The 20224-nt window shown below is 34.9% G+C and overlaps 1 protein-coding gene across 1 annotated transcript in view; it reads left to right on the top strand.

Annotated features, from left to right (window-relative positions):
- Window positions 1-20224, top strand: part of smo (smoothened, frizzled class receptor) — a 106484-nt gene that overhangs the window by 9544 nt on the left and 76716 nt on the right. Inside the window, exon 2 of the mRNA XM_089105173.1 lies at window positions 1064-1171. Within this exon, the coding sequence (XP_088961299.1) occupies window positions 1074-1171 (98 nt within the window). The 5' untranslated portion in view covers window positions 1064-1073. The remainder of the gene's footprint in view (window positions 1-1063; window positions 1172-20224) is intronic.

The following is a 20224-nucleotide window of genomic DNA, read 5'->3' as shown; positions in this document are numbered from 1 at the left end:
GTTATGGATGTAACTCAAAAGCTTGGTGACCTACACAAAAAGCTTTCTGCAGATGCATTTTGTAATTTTGACCCTGACCACGGTCTTTTACAGTTTAATTTAATTGCTAGTGTTTGATGAGTTCTTTTTTTTTTGTTTTTCTTTTTTATTATTATGTACTCCACTTGTACTACTTTTTGTTAGTTGTGGGTAATAAATGATTGATTGATTGATTGAATGTGAAGAATAAAATCTGTTTTTTGACAAGAAACTATACATCTTTATACAAGATGGTGAATGATGTTGTAACTATAGGTTACAATCATAAATGATTCTATAGTAAAACTATAATAATAAATTTAATAAGATTTGCATTCTTGTAGGAACCTATTGCAGGAGAACAAGCTTCTCTTCATCCCTGGTATTTGGTATGCAGCAGGCTTGTATAATTGTGATGCTTGTTGTTGCTGCTGTTGTGATGATGTTGTTGCATGTCTTCTAGCCATGTATTTTGTTTTGCTTTGTTTTTGTTCATCATTACTTTAGATATGTTTTCTATTCCATTACTTTAGCTGTTTTGGAATGGTCTTTTTGCATTGAGTAGACCAGGTTTAGACAAAAATTTCTTCTTATTGTTTAAATAATGTATCATTTTCAACAAAAGTGAATTTGTGTTTTTCAGGTTGTCCTGTAGGACAACCTTTATATATATATATATATATATATATATATATATATATATATATATATATATATATATATATATATATATAGTTTTTTGGCAGGTAATTAGTGAGAGGTTGGGGCTCATCTTTTTATGTTTTCATTTTGTTTGGGTTTTTTCTGCATTCCTGGCTATAGAGCCTCTTGTGAGGGGGGGGGGTATAAGATGATGTGTGTGATTTGCTTTTTTAGATTTATTGTTATTATGTTGAATAAATCTGCACATCTATCACCCACTTCTCATAAAAATCCTGCTGATAGACCTACCTCCTTTCTCCCCCATTTTTGCTGTTTCTGCCTTTGGTAGATTATAATGTATCCTTTGAATCAAATTGCTTCTATCTAAATTTTTTTTCTCTAGGTGGTGGAAGATGTACCACATAACATTTGTGCTGTTTCTGTTTATCAAGGATCAAAATTGTCAAGCCCCTGATGTACCTGTTAGTGATTCTTATTTTTCTCCAAAAAGGTAAATCTTTGTTTATGGTAAAAGGTAAATGTATTATAATATTGGTACTTTGTTGTATAGCACCTCATATTCTAATAGGTACCATAATGCTGAGCAATTTGCCTGCTACAGGAATCCAGCTAGCATTTCTATCATTACTGTGTTTGCTCTTACTTCCTTTCATGTAAAGAGGTTTAATAAACAGTTTTCTGAAATATCTAGTTCTTTGTCTTTGGAAAAAAACTATATTCATAGTTTCCAGGTTCTTATCTCTACATTTTTAACCATATGTCAAAAACTCTGCTGTATGCTGTATTATCAGTGCCTGAAACCTTATTAGGTCTCAAACCCTTTAAAACTGTCACTAACTACTCCTTACTAAATAAATCTTCTGTGGAAAATAGCTAAATAAATATTCTAGGAGTAATATTTTTGCTCCTGATTTATCAAAGTTATTTTATTATTTTGTTTATCACTGCATATAGTTTTATCATGGTATGGTCTGCTCTAAAATGTTTACTTATTTCTCATTAACATTCTGCTCATTAGGATAAGATAAGATTTATTTCAAAAAACAATTACCACAAGCCTGGCTGGGCTAAATTTGTATTTTGGGGTAACAATAAAAACAGAATAACATCCAGAAAGGTTTAAAAACAGTTATACACATAAAACTGGCTTAAAAATGCACCATCATTTTATCAAAATTGTCAAGAAAAGCACCAAACAAATCAATAAAAAGTTAAAAATCATGTACATATACAGGCCATACCAAGTCAGAAAATCAAAACAAATAGCCTACAACTAGTAAATAAAAAAGGGTAATTAAAAGCATAAAAAGGAAGAGAAAAGTAAATTAGCAGTAAACTAGTTGGACATTTTTTTATAAATTTTGTCCATAAAGCATATTTACTTGTTGTTAATTGAGCAATACATTACTAATTGAGGGCCCTCTCATATCTTTAACCAGGGCTAGGCCTAGTTCAGACTCACTGCTTCCCTTCAATCTCCTAACATGCCATTACAACATCTTACTATTATGCCATCTCATCACATTCTTCAGATCCTTTGCAATGTTTTCTATAGCCTCTGCTTTGCCCTTCTTTAGTGTAAACTTTAATGCCTTCTTTTTCCTGATTTCTCTTTTATTCCCATATGATCTATCACATCAAGATTTTATTTGCAAAATTTCTCTTTTACCAATCCTTAAACTTTTTCACTAGTATTTTTAGCTGTTTTTCTAACTTTCCTCTGTAGAACATCTTTGGTACTTTGGAAACTTTTTTTTTTTAATTATTTCCCCTACAATCCAATTTTCAAATTCTAAATTTTCAAATTTCATATCTAACTGCTATTGGCTCCTTCTTGCTAAACCTGGAAAAATAGAAAAAAAAGGAGACATATCACCACTATCTATTAAAAACTGTGATTTACCTTGTTGAAGTATGGGGGCTGTAATGCTCCTATATAGGTTTTTGACCACCATGATTCAAATGGTTAAGCTTTCATTTCGATTCAATACCATTTTTGAGGGTATTCAGGCTATTTTTGAATTTCTGATTAATGTGTAATTAAATTTACTATGAAGATTGGTAAAAAAAGACAGTTACCAATCCTGATTCAGCTTCAATTGGCAATCCTTCTTTACTTTACAGTTTTTTCAAAACATCTTTTTCAAATTTTTGGCTATTATGGGCTAGGATTTGTTCTTTACTAGGTTGCAGCTGCTGCACAACCATGATTATCAACGCGGAGTTTATCTATTTCATAACTACTTGGTAAGTATTCACCCTTTGTGAAGTTAAACTTTGAATTTAGTCTGGATACTGCTAAATGATGATCCTTACTTTCACCATCCATAACCCCACTCATATACGCATTATTCTATACTGCTAGTCTTTGGTTTAAAATAACATAATCTGTCAGGGTAGTTGCCTCTCAATTATGTGGGTATTTATTAACTATGTGTCATTTATAACCAAGTGCTATATTGGTCATAGCTAGATTACTGCACTTACAAAGCTGTTGCACTCTGTTATGATTGCTATTTTTCTTCTCAGTATCTACAGCTTAAGCTAGGTTACAGTCCATCCCTCTTTGGTCCAATGTGGAGATTAAAGTTACATAATAAAAATATTCTATTTCTTGCTGGAATCTTGGCTATTTGTTCTGGAAACCGTATCAACAGCTCTTTTGAGTCACTACTGTTTCTGTCAGTCTGTCTTTTGGCATTTTGCAGCCATAAAAGTTTGAAACAAACATAATTCTATTTCCCTTGGGTTTCTAGTTGCCAAGCAAAAGATAAAAAAAAAATCATGGAAACAATGTGATAGATATTAATCTAAGTACTTTATCGACAGTCTAGCCCTATCGTCACCTGGGAGCGGAACTGACGTAAGTAAAGAACACAAAATCCAACAGTTTGTGGTTATAAACTGTAAGTAAAGAGCAACCCAGCTCAATAGTAACCAAAACTCTAAAACACGGGATTTTGATATCAATAGATTCATCAAAAGAATTAGATTTTAATACTGATTTCAAATATATAAGTTTCGTCATGTTTAGTCCTACCCGTCAAAAGTTACGCGCCTGAGAAACTTTGTCTGATTTTTGAAAAAAAGGGGAAAGACCCCCTAAAAGCTATAGAACCGAAATGAAAATCACACCATCAGATTCAGCGTATCAGAGAATCGTACTGTATAGGTTTCAAGCTCCTATCTGCAAAAATGTGGAATTTTTTATTTTTTGCCAGAAGAAAGATCACGGATGCGTGTTATTTGTTGTTGTTTGTTTTGTTTTTTTCCCTAGGAGTGATCGTATCGACCCAGTGGTCGTACAATATCGTGGGAGGCTCATTTGAACGGAAACTAAAAGTTCTAGTGGCCTTTTTAAGTGACCAAAAAATGGAGGGCAACTAGGCCCCCTCCCACCCTCATGTTTTTCCCAAAGTCACCCGATCAAAATTTTTAGATATCAAATTTTTTCAGCAGGGTCGAAAATATGATAACTATGTTTTTTAGGATGATTTAATCACGAAAATCCCTGGGGGGAGGGCTGAAAGCTATGAACTATACCAATTGTTCACATACAGTATTTGTTATTGGGAAGTATACAGACGTTTTCAAGGGTTTTTTCTGTCAGTGGGGGGGGGGGGGGGGGGTTATGTGGGAGTATTTTTCTATGGGGGAAGGGACTTTGCTATGAAAGGGGCGCCGGATTTCCCAGTATTATTTAAAAAAACGATCAGAAATTAAATAAAACAAAACAAGTTTTTCAACTGAAAGTAAGGAGCAACATCAAAACTTAAAACGAATAGAAATTATTACGTATATGATTGGGTTCGCCCCCTAGTCAATACGTCGCTCTTTAAGCCAAAGATTTTTTAGTACTTTCATAAGAGCTATTTATTCTAATTAATGGCCTTTGTGATTAAGGGGTCCGGGGCGAACCCCCTAATATATGTATTAAGAATATATGGGTATAGAAGTTCGTTGCTTCAGTTAATTCGTAAGTTACGTAATTTATTACTAATAAGAACGTTCATAAATAAAATTAAACAAGTTTCGAGAAAGCCATTTAACCAAATAAAATTAAAATTAATATGTTTTTTTTAATTTTTAATGTACGGTGAGCCAAAATCAAAACCTCTATTAATTCAAAAACGTTCAAAAATTAAATTAAAAAAAAACAAGTTTTTTTTAACTGAAAGTAAGGAGCAACATTAAAACTTAAAACGAACAGAAATTAGTACATATATGAATGGGGCTGTCCCCACTTCAACGCCTCGCTCTTTAAGCTAAAGTTTGACTCTTTCTCACAACTCTATTTTTCAAAAAAGTAAAAAACTTTAGCGTAAAGAGCGAGGCGTTGAGGAGGGGACAGCCCCTTTCATATACAGGATAATTTCTGTTCCTTTTAAGTTTTAATGTTGCTCCTTACTTTCAGTTAAAAAAAACTTGTTTTTTTTGTTGTTTTTTTTTATTTCGAGAAAAACGCGGTTGAATGTTTGCAACCTTGCAGAACAGAAAGGGTTAGACTAAAAAACGTGAAAAAATTACATGCTAGTGTAGTGTAGTGTGTTGTGGTAGTGTAGACTACTATGGCTGATATGCACAACATCTTCTCAACCTAAACAAGGCTTAGAGGCATACTTATTCTTTATAAGTCCTTCTTCTTCTTCTATTTAACAGCAGGCGGGATTCTTAGTAAAACTATTTAGCCCTTTTCCTTTTGCTTCACTCTGGGCTACAGAGCTACTGGCTTGATTGTCTCATATTTATTAGATATATTCAGATATCTTTCAGCAGATCTTTCGACTCTAGGAGTTCAAATATAAGATGATAGATGTCGATTTCTGTGCTCTGTGTGCAGGTATAGTTGGCTAGGCTCTTGGCTGATAGTGGGATTTTGTGGTGTTTGAAGTATTTTAACAGTTTACAAAGCAAGGTATGTTGTGCAGACGTCAGCATATTACATTCAAATAGGCAATGGTCAATTGTTTCATTATTCATATTATAGTCCTAATCGTTTCCTTCTTCTTCTTCTATTTAACAGCAGGTGGGCTTTTCAGTAAAACTATTTATCCCTTTTCCTTTTGCTTCACTCTGTGGGCTACAGAGCTACTGGCTTGATTGCCTCATATTTATTAGATATATTCAGATATCTTTCAGCAGATCTTTCGACTCTAGGAGTTCAAATATAAGATGATAGATGTCGATTTCTATGCTCTGTGTGCAGGTATAGTTGGCTAGGCTCTTGACTGATAGTGGGATTTTGTGGTGTTTGAAGTAATTTAATCGTTCTTCTTCTTCTTTTATTTAACAGCAAGTGGACTTTTCAGTAAAACTATTTAGCCCCTTTCCTTTTGCTGCACTCTGTGGGCTACAGAGCTACTGTCTTGATTACCTCATATTTATTAGATATATTCAGATATCTTTCAGCAGATCTTTTGACTCTAGGAGTTCAAATATAAGTTGATAGCTGTCGATTTCTATGCTTTGTGTGCAGGTATAGTTGGCTAGGCTCTTGGCTGATAGTGGGATTTTGTGGTGTTTGAAGTATTTTAACAGTTTACAAAGCAAGGTATGTTGTGCAGACGTCAGCATATTACATTCAAATAGGCAATGGTCAATTGTTTCATTATTCATATTACAATGCCTGCAAAGAGGGGACAAGGGAATTGAGCCGCTTGAATTAGAAAGCTTATATGAGAATGCAAGGAAATTTAGTCCATTTGTTCCAGAACGAATTCTATGATAAATTTTAGAAAGATACTTATTGGGAAAAGGGGAGAGGATAGGATTAATCTTATTAAAATTAAAATCTGATAGCCTCCATCGGTAAATATCTCTGATCGGAATTGGTCTTCCACTTGGCTGGTCAATATTTATAGCATTTTTTGCTATTTCATCAACCTGATGATTACCACTTATGCCAGAGTGGCTAGGAATATACTGAAAGTAAGTTTTTATGCCACTTGAAGCAAGATTATCAATAATACTGAGACAATGATAAGTGTCAATGTCCAACTTATATTGAGGAACTGAGGCCAGCAACTCAAAGCTTGATAAAGAGTCGGACTAGATGATAATATTATTCGAATTTTCAATCAAAGGTTGGTTTTGCTTAAGGTGTTCTAATGCCATGATTATGGCATTTAACTCAGCAGACATTATAGATAAATTATTAAATAATCTCTCGCCCATTGCAATTTTCAGGTGAGGAAGGAAAACACCACTTGCAACCTTCTCATCCATTTTTGACCCATCAACAAATATTTGGAAGTGATTTTTATAGGTAATTGTATTAAGTTCTGCAAATTTTTTCTGGACAAAAGCAATGGGGGTTAAATCTTTATTCCATTTTGAAAATTCAGTATTTATTATGGGAAATGACCAATTCCATGGAGGGGATTGGGGGAAAGTAGGTGCAATAGACTTTGCTGGTACAGGGAACTTCTTTTGAATATTGGCATACTCATCTGCAATACCTCTATACATTGCTGGATTTCTTAACCAATTATGTAATGTGTGTGATCTATATGATTCAATTTCTGTAAGATGTTTTATCAAGAGAAACCTATGTCTCTCTCTTATTGTTGTTAATCCACTCTCCATAAGCAGAAACTTGGTGCTTGTGGGTTTCCTAAGACCAAATATGAGGCGTATTATATCATTTTGTGCTGTTTCAATTTTTTGCATCTGGGTCTTTGCACATGCACCATAGACAATGAGCCCATAGTCAATATGGGGTCTTATATGTGATTTATAAAACTGGAGTAAGGTTTTCTCCTTACAACCCCAGGGTGTGGAAAGAAGTCTTTTTAGTATATTTGCTTTTCTATAACATTTTTTTATTGTGTTTGAAATGTGGAGGTGGAAATTTAAGTTTTTGGTCAAGCATGAGACCTAGGTAATTAATATAATTATCTTCTGGAATAGTTGTTTTATTTAGAGTTAGTTTTGCACTAACATGGTTTCGCTTCCGGTGAAATTGGATTATTTTTGACTTGGTGGGTGCAATGGGTAAATCTGAATATTGAGAGAATTTTTCAAACTGGAAAAGTGACTTTTGCAGATTTGACTGTGCTATCTGAAAGGTGTTGCCAGATGACCATAGCACCAGATCATCAGCATATTGTAGATTCGTGTGGGGTAGGTTCATGTCCCAGAGATATAGGGCAAAAAGGAGGCAACTGAGGACTGCTCCCTGAGGTAGGCCTTTGGATATTGTCTTTTGGGGTGAAGAGGCTGAACTAACACAAACAATGAAACTTTGCACTTCTATGAATGATTTAATAAAGGGTACTAGCTTAGGAGGTACTCCAAGGTTTGCAAGCTTATTTAAAAGGATCTGGTGGTTCACATTGTCATAAGCTCCTTCAAAATCTAGGAAAGCTGCCACTAGGATGTTATTTTTTGAGAAAGATTCATTTATTGCATTTGTTAGCAAAATGAAAGCATCTGTTGAGGAGTGGTATTTCCTGAATCCAGTTTGAGTGTGTGGGATCATGTTATTTTTCTCAACAAACCAGAGGAGGCTGTGATAAATCATTTTCTCCATTATTTTCCCCATCACAGGTGTAATCATTATGGGCCTATAAGACTCAGGGTTATCTTTTGGTTTATTTTTCTTTAGGATTGGTAGGAGGGACGAACATTTCCATATATTGGGGAACCTAGAAGATGCCCAAGCGTGATTATAACAATTTAGCAGTTCTTGTTTGTATGAAGGTTTGAGATTCTTTATCCATGTAGGGTGTATATTGTCATAGCTACTGCTAGTTTTGGACCTAATATGATGTATTGCATTATTCAATTCCTGGATTGAAAATGGATTAGTTATGTACTCGGATCCTGGGTGTGGTTGGTAACTAGGGTTCATAGGAATTGTGGACAGCTTGCTTTGATTATTTGATGTTAGCTTATTAACAAAAAGAGTTGCAAATAGGTTAGCCTTTTCATTATCATTGTCATAATGGGTATTATTATGTATAAGCTCATACAGGAGTGGGTTGGGAGAAGTCTTTTTCCCACATATGTGGCTTATGACTTTATGTATAATTGGTTCATTTGTTTCTCTGCAGAGATTATTTGCAAAATTATTCCAGTATTTATATTTAGCATCTATTATAGTCCTTTTTAGATTAGATTCTGCTTGTAATTTTTTTAAATATGTAGTAGGTGTTGGTTTTTTTATGAATTCTGTCCTAGCTGCCTTTTTTATCCTCCATTTATTTATGCAATAATTTGTCCACCATGCTTTAGGAATTTGTTTAGGGAATGTTTTCTTAGGTGTTGTCCTGGGGATGGCATGATTAGCTGTATTTATTAGTAAAGATGTCAAGGCTTCAGCATGTGTGTCAACTGTTGTATTAGAAATGCATGAACTTTGGGTGAAACTTGTAATTTCATCATTTAGCTTATTTTGGAAAATAGACCAATTTGCTTTAGTGTTGATATATTTGGATGTATGAGATAAAGTTTCAGCAGGTTCATTTAGGGAGCAAACTATAGCAAAGTGGTCTGTACATAGACTATCAATTTTATTTATGTAAATTTTGTTCAAAAAATTTAAAGACACAATTTGTAGGTCAATTGTGGAGAAATTGCCACTTTTGGGGTTGAAATAAGTATTCAGGTTTGGAGGGGTAGCAACAACTAATTCATTATTATTTGAAGTCATATGCTCAATAAATTTACCAGCTTTATTTGCTGGTTTATTCCCCCACAAAAGGCTGTGGGCATTGAAATCTCCACAAATAATGATATTTTTTAACATATTAGAATTATTTATATAATTAAAGAACTCCTTGGCATCTGTAGTTTGGCCATTAGGGTTATAAAAGCTTATTATGTAAGTTTTTAAATTATTCTGCCAAACACTTATACCAATTACATCAACATCATTTTCAAAATCTGGAAATTTGATGCCACAAAATTTTATGTTATTATTAACTAATAAAGCTACACCACCTCCTTTTCTCTCTGAAGATCTATCCTTTCTCAGGATAGTATATCCCAGAGACTTAATTTGTTGATTTTGGGTTAAATGAGTTTCTTGGAGGCAAGCAATATTAATTGAATTATTATTCATAAATGATGTTAGTTCATTTAGTTTATTTTCTGTGAGTGATCTTACATTCCATTGGAGTATTGATAAATGTTGTGTTGTTGATTTATTCTTCATATGAATGTGTATCAATGTTCAGCTTTGTTAAGAGTAAAGCAAGATCTTTTTTTGCTTGAATGAGCATATCATCTGGGATGTAAATTTTTCTCAATTCTGCAATAATATTTGTTTTCTGTAGTTGATGTATGTTCATGGCCTGAACTGCATTACAGTTTAGAATGAATAAGGATATATTTGGGGATTGAATTTTTGGTAGTGCATCCTGTTTGTTGTTTAATGGATTAATTCCTGGTAGTGTTTCTGGTTTGTTTCTTCTTGGGAGGGAGGGCCAGGCTGGCCTCATCTCACCGGACAAGGAGGCTTGTTGGCTTGGTGATTGCTTCTGATAGGGATTTGAGCGAGGGGGCTTAGAAGATGGTGTTTTATCGGGGGTGCTTGATGCATTGGGGGCATTTGACTTGGGGGTTTTGGTTGGTTTCATTACAGGCTTTATTTGGTATTGTTGGGCAGAATTTGCTTCCATTGCTGCAAAGGGGTATGGGATTGCCTTCTCGGTTGATATTTGGAGTGTTAGAGCTCTTTTCTAGTATGCAGGGCATAATGATTTATTTGTAGATTCATGTGGGCCTTTGCAATTGATGCATGTAGGCTGAGTGTTTTTGCAAGTTGTCAGCTCTTTAGGATGGAAAGATTTACAATTACTACACTCTTGAAGAATTTCATTGCATTTGTTTGTTGTGTGTCCCAGTTTGAAACACTTGTGACACTGAAAAGGCTTAGGTTTGTATTCCTTGTGTGGTTTGATTTTCCCAAATAGGAATAATTTTTCTGGGATATCAATTTTATCCTTGAGTGTGAATAAGAAGGATCTACTAGTTTTTAGGCCATTAGAGTTGGGTTTTCCAAGTTGGGTAACATCCTCAACTGGGATTGTGTTTCCAGCCCTATCTGAAAGGCCTTCTTTTAACTCCTGAGTAGATATCTCTGGGGGAACATTATAAACTACTATTTTTGCTGGTGATTGTTTTGGGTTCCAATTAGATGCCATAATTGGGATATTCAGAAGGGATTTAAGGTTAATTATTGTATCTGCTGATTTCTGATCTTCTACAGCTATTAGCAGAGATCTATCACGGTTAATGTTAAGAGAGAATATTGATTTTAGCAATTTAAAAATTGCAACTCTTATTGCAGTGATCATTTTTATTTCAAAGGGGGTAGTGGAAGTAATTTTAAGGTAAATTCCTAAGTTTTTGGAGGGAGGATCTTGGGCAGGGAGAGGGGAAATGCTTTTAATTGGGGAGATTTTTTTCCTTTTTTAGAACTTCTAGAGAGGACCTCTTGAAACCCATTATCATCATTTATGGTTACATTAGCCCCTACACTTATCATTGTCCTATTCTCCGAATTGGAGCTATCATTTGAACTTTGAGAAAGTGTGCTTGACCAGCCAAGATGGGTATCTTTCACTATGGCACATTCACTGGAATTTGATTTGGGATCTGGGGGGACATTTTTTTTTGGGACATCTATATACCTGTCCTTCTTCTTCTTCTTCTTCTAATTCACAGCAGGCGGGCTATTCAGTTGGTACTATTTAGCCCTCTTCTTTTTGCTTCACTCTGTGGGCTACAGAGCTACTGTCTCGGCTGTCTCTTATTTATTAGATATTCTCAGATATCTTTCAGTAGATCTTTTGACTCAAGGAGTTCAAATATAAGATGATAGATATCGATGTCTGTGCTCTGTGTGCAGGTATAGTTGGCTAGGCTCTTGCCTGATAGTAAGATTTTGTGGTGTTTGAAGCATTTTAACAGTTTATAAAGCAAGGTATTTTGTGTAGACATCAGCATATTGCATTCAAATAGGCAATGGTTAATTGTTTCATTATTCATATTACAATGCTTGCAAAGAGGGGACAGGGGAATTGAACCACTTGAATTAGAAAACTTATATGAGAATGCAAGGAAATTTTGTCCATTTGTTCCAGAACGAATTCTATGATAAATTTTAGAAAGATACTTATTGGGAAAGGGGGAAAGGATAGGATTAATCTTATTAAAATTAATATCTGATAGCCTCCATCGGTAAAGATCTCTAATTGGGATTGGTCTCCCACTTGGCTGGTCAATATTTATAGCATTTTTTGCTATTTCATCAACCTGATGATTACCAGTTATGCCAGAGTGGCTAGGAATGTACTGAAAATAAGTTTTTATGCCACTTCAAGCAAGATTATCAATAATACTAAGACAATGATAAGTGTCGATGTCCAACTTATTCTGAGGAGCTGAGGTCAGCAACTCAAGGCTTAATAGAGAGTCGGAATATATGATAATATTATTTAAATTTGCAATCAAAGGTTGGTTTTTCTTAAGGTGTTCTAATGCCATGATTATGGCATTTAACTCAGCACACATTGTAGATAAATTATTATATAATCTTTCGTCCATTGCAATTTTCAGGTGGGGAAGGAAAACACCACTTGCAACCTTCTCATTCATTTTTGACCCATCAACAAATATTTGGATGTGATTTTTATAGGTAATTGTATTAAGTTCTGCAAATTTTTTCTGGACAAAAGCAATGGGGGTTAAATATTTATTCCACTTTGAGAATTCATTATTTATTATTGGACTTGGCCAATTTCATGGGGGGGGGGCATCGGGGGAGTGGGTGCAATAGACTTTGCTGGCATGGGGAACTTTTTCTGAATATTTGCATACTCATCTGCAATGCCTGTATACATGGCTAGATTTCTTAACCAATTATGTAATGTGTGTGAGCTATTTGATTCAATTTTTGTAAGATGTTTTATCAAGAGAAACCTACGTCTCTCCCCTATTGTTGTTAATCCACTCTCCATAAGCAGAAACTTGGTGCTTGTGGGTTTCCTAAAACCAAATATGAGATGTATTATATCACTTTGTGTTGTTTCAATTTTTTGCATCTGGGTCTTTGCATATGCACCATAGATGATGAGCCCATAGTCAATATGTAGTCTTTTATGGGATTTATAAAACTGGAGTAAGGTTTTCTCCTTACAGCCCCAGGGTGTGGAAAGAAGTCTTTTTAGTATACTTGTTTTTCTATAGCATTTTTTTTATTGTGTTGGAAATGTGGAGGTGGAAATTAAGTTTTTGGTCGAGCATGAGACCTAGGTAATTAATATGATTATTTCTGGAGTAGTTGTTCCATTTAGAGTTAGTCTTGCATTACCATGATTTCGCTTTCAGTGAAATTGGATTATTTTTGACTTCGTAGGTGCAATGGGTAAATATGAATATTGAAAAAAAATTTCAAATTGGAAAAGTGACTTTTGCAGCTTTGACTGTGCAATCTCAAAGGTCTTGCCAGATGACCATAGTACCAGATCATCAGCATATTGTAGATTTGTATGGGGGAGATTCATGTCCCAGAGATACAGGGCAAATAGGAGGCAGCTGAGGACTGCTCCCTGAGGTAGGCCTTTGGTTATTGTCTTTTGGGGTGAAGAGGCTGAACCAACACAAACGATGAAACTTTGCACTTCTATGAAGGATTTAATAAAATATACTAGCTTAGGGGGTACTCCAAGGTTTGCAAGTTTGTTTAAAAGGATTTGGTGGTTCACATTGTCATATGCCCCTTCAAAATCTAGGAAAGCTGCAACTAGGACATTATTTTTAGAGAAAGATTCATTTATTGCGTTTGTTAGCAAAATGAAAGCATCTGTTGAGGAGTGGTGTTTCCTGAATCCAGTTTAAGTGTGAGGGATCATATTATTTTTTTCAACAAACCAGAGGAGTCTGTGATACATCATTTTCTCCATTATTTTCTCCATCAGAAGAGTTACCACTATTGGCCTATAAGACTCAGGTGTATCTTTTGGTTTATTTTTCTTTAGGATTGGTAGGAGGGACGAGCATTTCCATATATAGGGGAACATGGAAAATGCCCACGCGTGATTATAACAATTTTGCAATTCTTGTTTGTATGAAGGTGTGAGATTCCTTATCCATGTAGGGTGTATATTGTCATAGCTGCCGCTAGTTTTGGTTCTAATATGATGTATTGCATTATTCAGTTCTTGGATTGAAAATGGATTAGTTATGTACTCGGATCCTGGGCGTGGTTGGTAACTTGGGTTCATAGGAATTGTGGACAGTTTGCTTTGATTATTTGATGTTAGCTTATTAACAAAAAGAGTTGCAAATAGGTTAGGTTTTTCATTATCATTGTCACAATGGGTATTATTATGTATAAGCTCATACAGGAGTGGGTTGGGGGAAGTTTTTTTCCCACAGATGTGGCTTATGACTTTATGTATAATTGGCTCTTGTGTTTCTCTGGAGAGATTATTTGCAAAATTATTCCAGTATTTAAATTTAGCATCTATTATAGTCCTTTCTAGATTAGATTCTGCTTGTAATTTTTTTAAATATGTAGTAGGTGATGTTTTTTTTATGAATTAGGTCCTAGCTGTCTTTTTTATCCTCCATTTATTTAGGCACTCATTTGTCCACCATGCTTTAGGAATTTGTTTAGGGAATGTTTTCTAAGGTGTTGTCCTGGGGATAGCATGATTAGCTGTATTTATTAGTAAAGATGTCAAGGCTTCAGTATGTGTGTCAACTGTTGTGTTGGAAATGCATGAACTTTGGATGAAACTTGTAATTTCATCATTTAGCTTATTTTGGAACATAGACCAATTTGCTTTTGTGTTGATATATTTGGAGGTATGAGATAAAGTTTCAGCAGGTTCATTTAGAGAGCAAACTATAGCAAAGTGGTCTGTACATAGACTATCAATTTTATTTATGTAAATTTTGTTCAAAAAATTTAATGACACAATTTGTAGGTCAATTGTGGAGAATCTGCCACTTTTGGGGTTGAAATATGTATTCAGGTTTGGAGGGGTAGCAACAGCTAATTCATTATTATTTGAAGTCATGTGCTCAATGAATTTACCAGCTTTATCTGCTGGTTTATTCCCCCACAAAAGGCTGTGGCCATTGAAATCTCCACAAATAATGGTATTTTTTAACATATTAGAATTATTTATATAATTAAAGAAATCCTTGGCATCTGTAGCTTGGCCATTAGGGTTATAAAAGCTTATTATGTAGGTTTTTAAATTATTCAGCCAAACACTGATACCAATTACATCAACATCATTTGCAAAATCTGGAAAATTGATGCCACAAAATTTAATATTATTATTAACTAATAAAGCTACCCCACCTCCTTTTCTCTCTGAAGATCTACCTTTCTCAGGATAGTATATCCCAGAGACTTAATTTGTTTCTTACATTCCATTGGAGTATTGATATATGTTGTGTTGATGATTTATTCTTCATATGACTGTGTCTCAATGTTCAGCTTTGTTTAAAGTAAAGCAAGATCTTTTTTTGCTTGAATGAGCTTATCATCAGGGATGTAGATTTTTGCCAAGTTTACAATGATTTGTGTCTTCTGTAGTTGATTTATGTTTATTGCCTGAATTTCATTATAGTTTAGAATGATTCTGTATATATTTGTGGATTGTATTTTTTGTTGTGCATCCTGTTTGTTAGTTAGGGGATTGATTCCTGGTAGTGCTTCTGGTTTGTTTCTTCTTGGGAGGGGGGCCAGGCTGACCTCATCTCACCGGACAAGGAGGCTTGTTGGCTTGGTGATTCCTTCTTATAGGGATTTGAGCTAGGGGGCTTAGAAGATGGGGTTTTCTATGGGGTGCTTGATGCATTGGGGGCGTTTGACTTGGGGGTTTTGGTTGGTTTCATTACAGGCTTTATTTGGTATCGTTGGGCCGCATTTGCTTCAATTGCTGCCAAGAGGTATGGGATGGCCTACTCTGTTGATTTTTGGAGTGTTAGAGCTCTTTTCTTGTATGCAGGGCATAGTGATATATTTGTAGATTTATGTGGGCCTTTGCAATTGATGCATGTAGGCTGAGTGTTGTTGCAAGTTGTCAGCTCTTTAGGATGGAAAGCTTTACAATTACTACACTCTCGGAGAATTTCATTGCATTTGTTTGTCGTGTGTCCCAGTTTGTGACACTTCTGACACTGGATAGGCTTAGGTTTGTATTCCCTGTGTGGTTTGATTTGCCCAAATAGGAATAATTTTTCTGGGATAATAATTTTTTCCTTCAGTGTGAATAAGAAGGATCTACTAGTTTTTAGGCCATTAGAGTTAGGTTTGCCAAGTTGTGTAACATCCTCAACTGGGATTGTGTCTCCAGCCCTATCTGAGAGGCCTTCTTTTAACTCCTGAGTGGATATCTCTGGGCGAACATTATAAACTACTATTTTTGTTGGTGATTGTTTTGGGTTCCAATTAGATGCAATAATTGGGGTATTCAGAAGGGATTTTAGGTTAATTATTGTATCTGCTGATTTCTGATCTTCTGCAGCTATTAGCAGAGATCCATCACGGTTAATATTAAGAGAGAACATTAATTTTAGCAATTTAAAAATTGCAACTCTTATTGCAGTGATCATTTTTAATTTCAAAGGGGGTAGTAGGAGTAATTTTAAGGTAAATTCCTAAGTTTTTAGAGGGAGGATCTTGGGCAGGGAGAGGGGAAATGCTTTTGATTGGAGAGATTTTTTTCCTTTTTTTAGAGCTTCTAGAGAGGACCTCTTGAAACCCATTATCATCATTTATGGTTACATTAGCCCCACACTTATCATTGTCCTATTCTCTGAATTGGAGCTATCATTTGAACTTTGAGATAGTGTGCTTGACCAGCCAAGATGGGTATCTTTCACTATGGCACTTTCACTAGAATTTGATTTGGGATCTGGCGGGAATTTTTTTGGAGGACTTCTAAACATTGCCTATTGGAAAAGCTTTAAACAAAAAAAAAAACTAAAACAAGAAGGGAAAATAGAACTATATCAAACCGTCTGCACTATACTATGGGGAGGAGAAACACCACAGTATAGCCCTGAGGATGAGTTGAGCAGGATTGGTTTGGTACAACTGCTGATTAGAAGCGATAATAATTCACAAGAAAATATATTTTAATTTTCTTATAAGGTTGCTGTTGATTCCGTTTTCAGATGAATTATAGGGTTAGAGTAAAAAACGTGAAAAAATTACATGCTAGTGTAGTGTAGTGTGTTGTGGTAGTGTAGACTACTATGGCTGATATGCACAACATCTTCTCAACCTAAACAAGGCTTAGAGGCATACTTATTCTTCATAAGTCCTAATCGTTGCCTATATACCTGTCCTTTCTATCTGCATAAATAAATTAAGTGTCTTCTTCTTTCATGTCTCCTAATTCAGGGAGAAAAGTTTCTTCTGTCTTCAATTAGGTTTACGTAAAAAAGTAAATAAATGAAACTGAAGATCACTGCTCTGTGATAAAACATATGTTGAGACTCCTAAACATAACAGACTCTTTACTAACACACAGCATGGTTCCCACTACATTCTTCAACACAACTTTACGCCTCCTCAATATATTCGCCGTTTTAACCTTAAAATATAGGGTTCCTCCCTTCCTCCGCAGATGTAGCACCGCTTCATCTATTTCAACTAACAAAAAAGTCAATTAAAATAGATCAATATTCCAATAGAAAAAATTTATCAAAACTTCATCTAACTTAAGTTATCTTTAACTTTCTAACCTCTCATTAAAAATTTGCTTAATTATTTTTGGAAGAATCGAGGGTGCTTCTACATCTAAGCTCTTGTGGAAGCATGTTCCACACTTTGCCACATGCCACATTTTTAAATAAATCAGGATGCACTTTTGGATTTTGTCTCACATAAAAGTCAAAAGTAGATGACATGTTTCATCATGTTCGGATATCCACCATTACAGATTGTGGAAAGGAGGGGGAAGTAACCTAGAGATAAACTTAAAACATAAAGTGAGCATGATAGATAGTTCCGCGAACCAAGAGAGTTATAGTTGTCTATATTTCCAACAGTTTTCAGTGCATGCTTTTCTGAAGTTTCTAAAACTTCTAGTAAATCTGCTCAAAACGTCTAAATTCGTCAGTCAAATTCTGAATGTGCTCTTTCTCTCCACGCCATAATGTTCCATCATACAAGTCCAATATGATTCATTGAGAGTGTTAGAGTATCAAGAAAAGCAATTGGTCCCCCCAATGCAGGACAGGGACCAATAACTTCTTCTTAAGTCAATCCAAAGCACTTAAACCAGTTTATAAAACATTTGGTTGGTCTGTATATAAGAGCACATATCTTTACTATCAAGACAATCTGGATTGGAAGGGGATATACCTTCCAAATCACTTCTGGATGTTTAGCTAAGGGGAAAGATTTTTCCTACCCACCCAGCTGTGATGTAAATGGTGACATTTCTTCTCGATGGTGACGATTGCTCGATGAAAAAAAAATACTACTAATTTTGATAACTAATTATGTTAGGAATACATAACTGTTAGACATTTCAACAATTATACAAGGGTTCTAAAATGCCATTGCCTTTTCGTTTCTGCCAGATTTCTACTTCTCTTAATGAATAACGAAGAAGACCAGCGTCCAGCCAGCTACTCGCTAAGTTTCTAACTCAGGAATAGGCCCAAATATGATGTAAATTAAAGCTGGGATTTGAGGAAAAGGAGGCAACCTGTAAACAAATTTCAGAGGAGGAGAGCTGAAAAAGCTACTTTTGTTTAAAGTCCAGTAAATTGGTTTAACTAAACATTATGAAATTTTCCTTTTTTTATATTTTAGTTGGCCTGGGAGAAGAATGTCTCCTATGAGTTTTTTTTATCATTTATTACAAAACAAGTTTTTTCTGATAGCCACAAAATCCTAATTTATTTTGATATATTTTTTGTTTCTGTAAAAATAAAACTGGCAACCCTTTATTTTCCCAACTTATCTTCCTGTTGAGGAGGATCAATAAAATCCCTGACATCGAGCCTGAATCAGATTGTCTTTGGGATTCATCTACCTTAATCCTTTCAGCTAGAACGATGAGGAAAGGTACGTAATTTGGATTACTAATCGTCTGGCTTGGGAAGCGTTACCTGAATATAAAATTTGAAGATGTGACGTTTTCATGAGTCAATCTTTTCATCCTCCCGTAGGATTGTTTTGCATTGTTGTTGTTGTTTGTTTGTTTTTTTAATATTGTCACAGGAAAGTTTCTTTTGTATATATTTTCTTTTTGTTTTGTTTCTGTTACTCCACTTTATTACCATATTAGTGGGTCAAAAATAAATTATTATAGCTTCTTATCTGTAGTGTCTGTCACAGTAACTCACGGACTAACATATGTATCTTGAGACCAGTTATAGAGAAATGCTCTATAAAAAAAATTATATATGTATAAAAGAAGCAGATGCAAGGTTTTTTGGTCCAATTGTGATATATTTCAAAACTGCGACCGCAAAAGGGCATTCCCTTCCTTTCAAGACTGATCCAAAATTTTCAAATCGGAAATAGGCACTATCCTTCCAAGCTATTTTTAATCGCCCATGAAAAAGATACCTGCGGGGGGGGGGTTCAACCCTCCTCTAGAATACGAACAATGTGCAATGAATACAGCATTTTGTTATATTCAAAACGACTCCGTACTCTTTGGCAGAAAAATGTTTTTTCTAACTTCCACCCCTGGTAAAATCTGTAGTTCCTCCCTCCCCCTTTGAAACTGTTTTACTGTTGCCCATGTTCCTTTACTTTCGAACCTGGTTTTCTAAAAAGCCATGCTGTAACTTAAAATCCATTAGTCATAAGTACGCATACGCATGAGTGTAGGCAGCCTCTTTTCTAAGGGGGGGGGCACCCGATTCTGTGATGGAAGTGGGGAGCTGAAGTTATATTGGCCGTTCACAAAACCTCGCATCATCAGCAAGCTCCATCTTACCTTTTTGAAGCCTTTATTCATCAATAATCACCAAAAATAATCAATTAGCTTCAGCATTAATCTTCTTGGATTACTATACTCTTATTATCTTCTTGCAATATAAAAAAAAACTGTTTCCCACTATCCTACTTCCGATTTTCAGAAAACATAAACACCAGAAAAGTGATTTGACACACACAGGTTTCAAATCGAAGTCACATATAGTTAGATAACAGTATCTTGTTCTATGAATTCAATTCGAAAGTTTAAAGTTGGGTGATAGTAAGTATCAAGATTGATGTGTCTATATATTGGACCAAAAATTAATTTTGAATATCGAAACGTAAATATTGATATTTGGAAATTTCTGTTTATTTCCAGCTTTTCAATCATCTACCAGTGAACATCCAGCAGAAAAATTCCAACATACGAAAAGTTCTCGTTAATATCTAGAGTAAATTTGAAGTTCTAGGGGGCAGTTCCTCACTTTTCTTCAACTACCTTTTCTATGGATTTTTTTTCATAATTAACAAAAAGAAGAAAGACATATATGTCCCCGTTGAAAACCAAATCTTGCAAAATTATGGAGCTGAAATTTTTCTCCAAAAGCGACAAAAAGGTAAAAGGCA

The sequence above is a fragment of the Artemia sp. Qi Xiang Cuo genome, chromosome 19 (genome assembly GCF_049724085.1).
Source record: "Artemia sp. Qi Xiang Cuo chromosome 19, ASM4972408v1, whole genome shotgun sequence".
In the NCBI taxonomy this organism is placed as follows: Eukaryota; Metazoa; Arthropoda; class Branchiopoda; order Anostraca; family Artemiidae; genus Artemia; species Artemia sp. Qi Xiang Cuo.
This window is presented reverse-complemented; position numbering and strand designations above follow the sequence as displayed.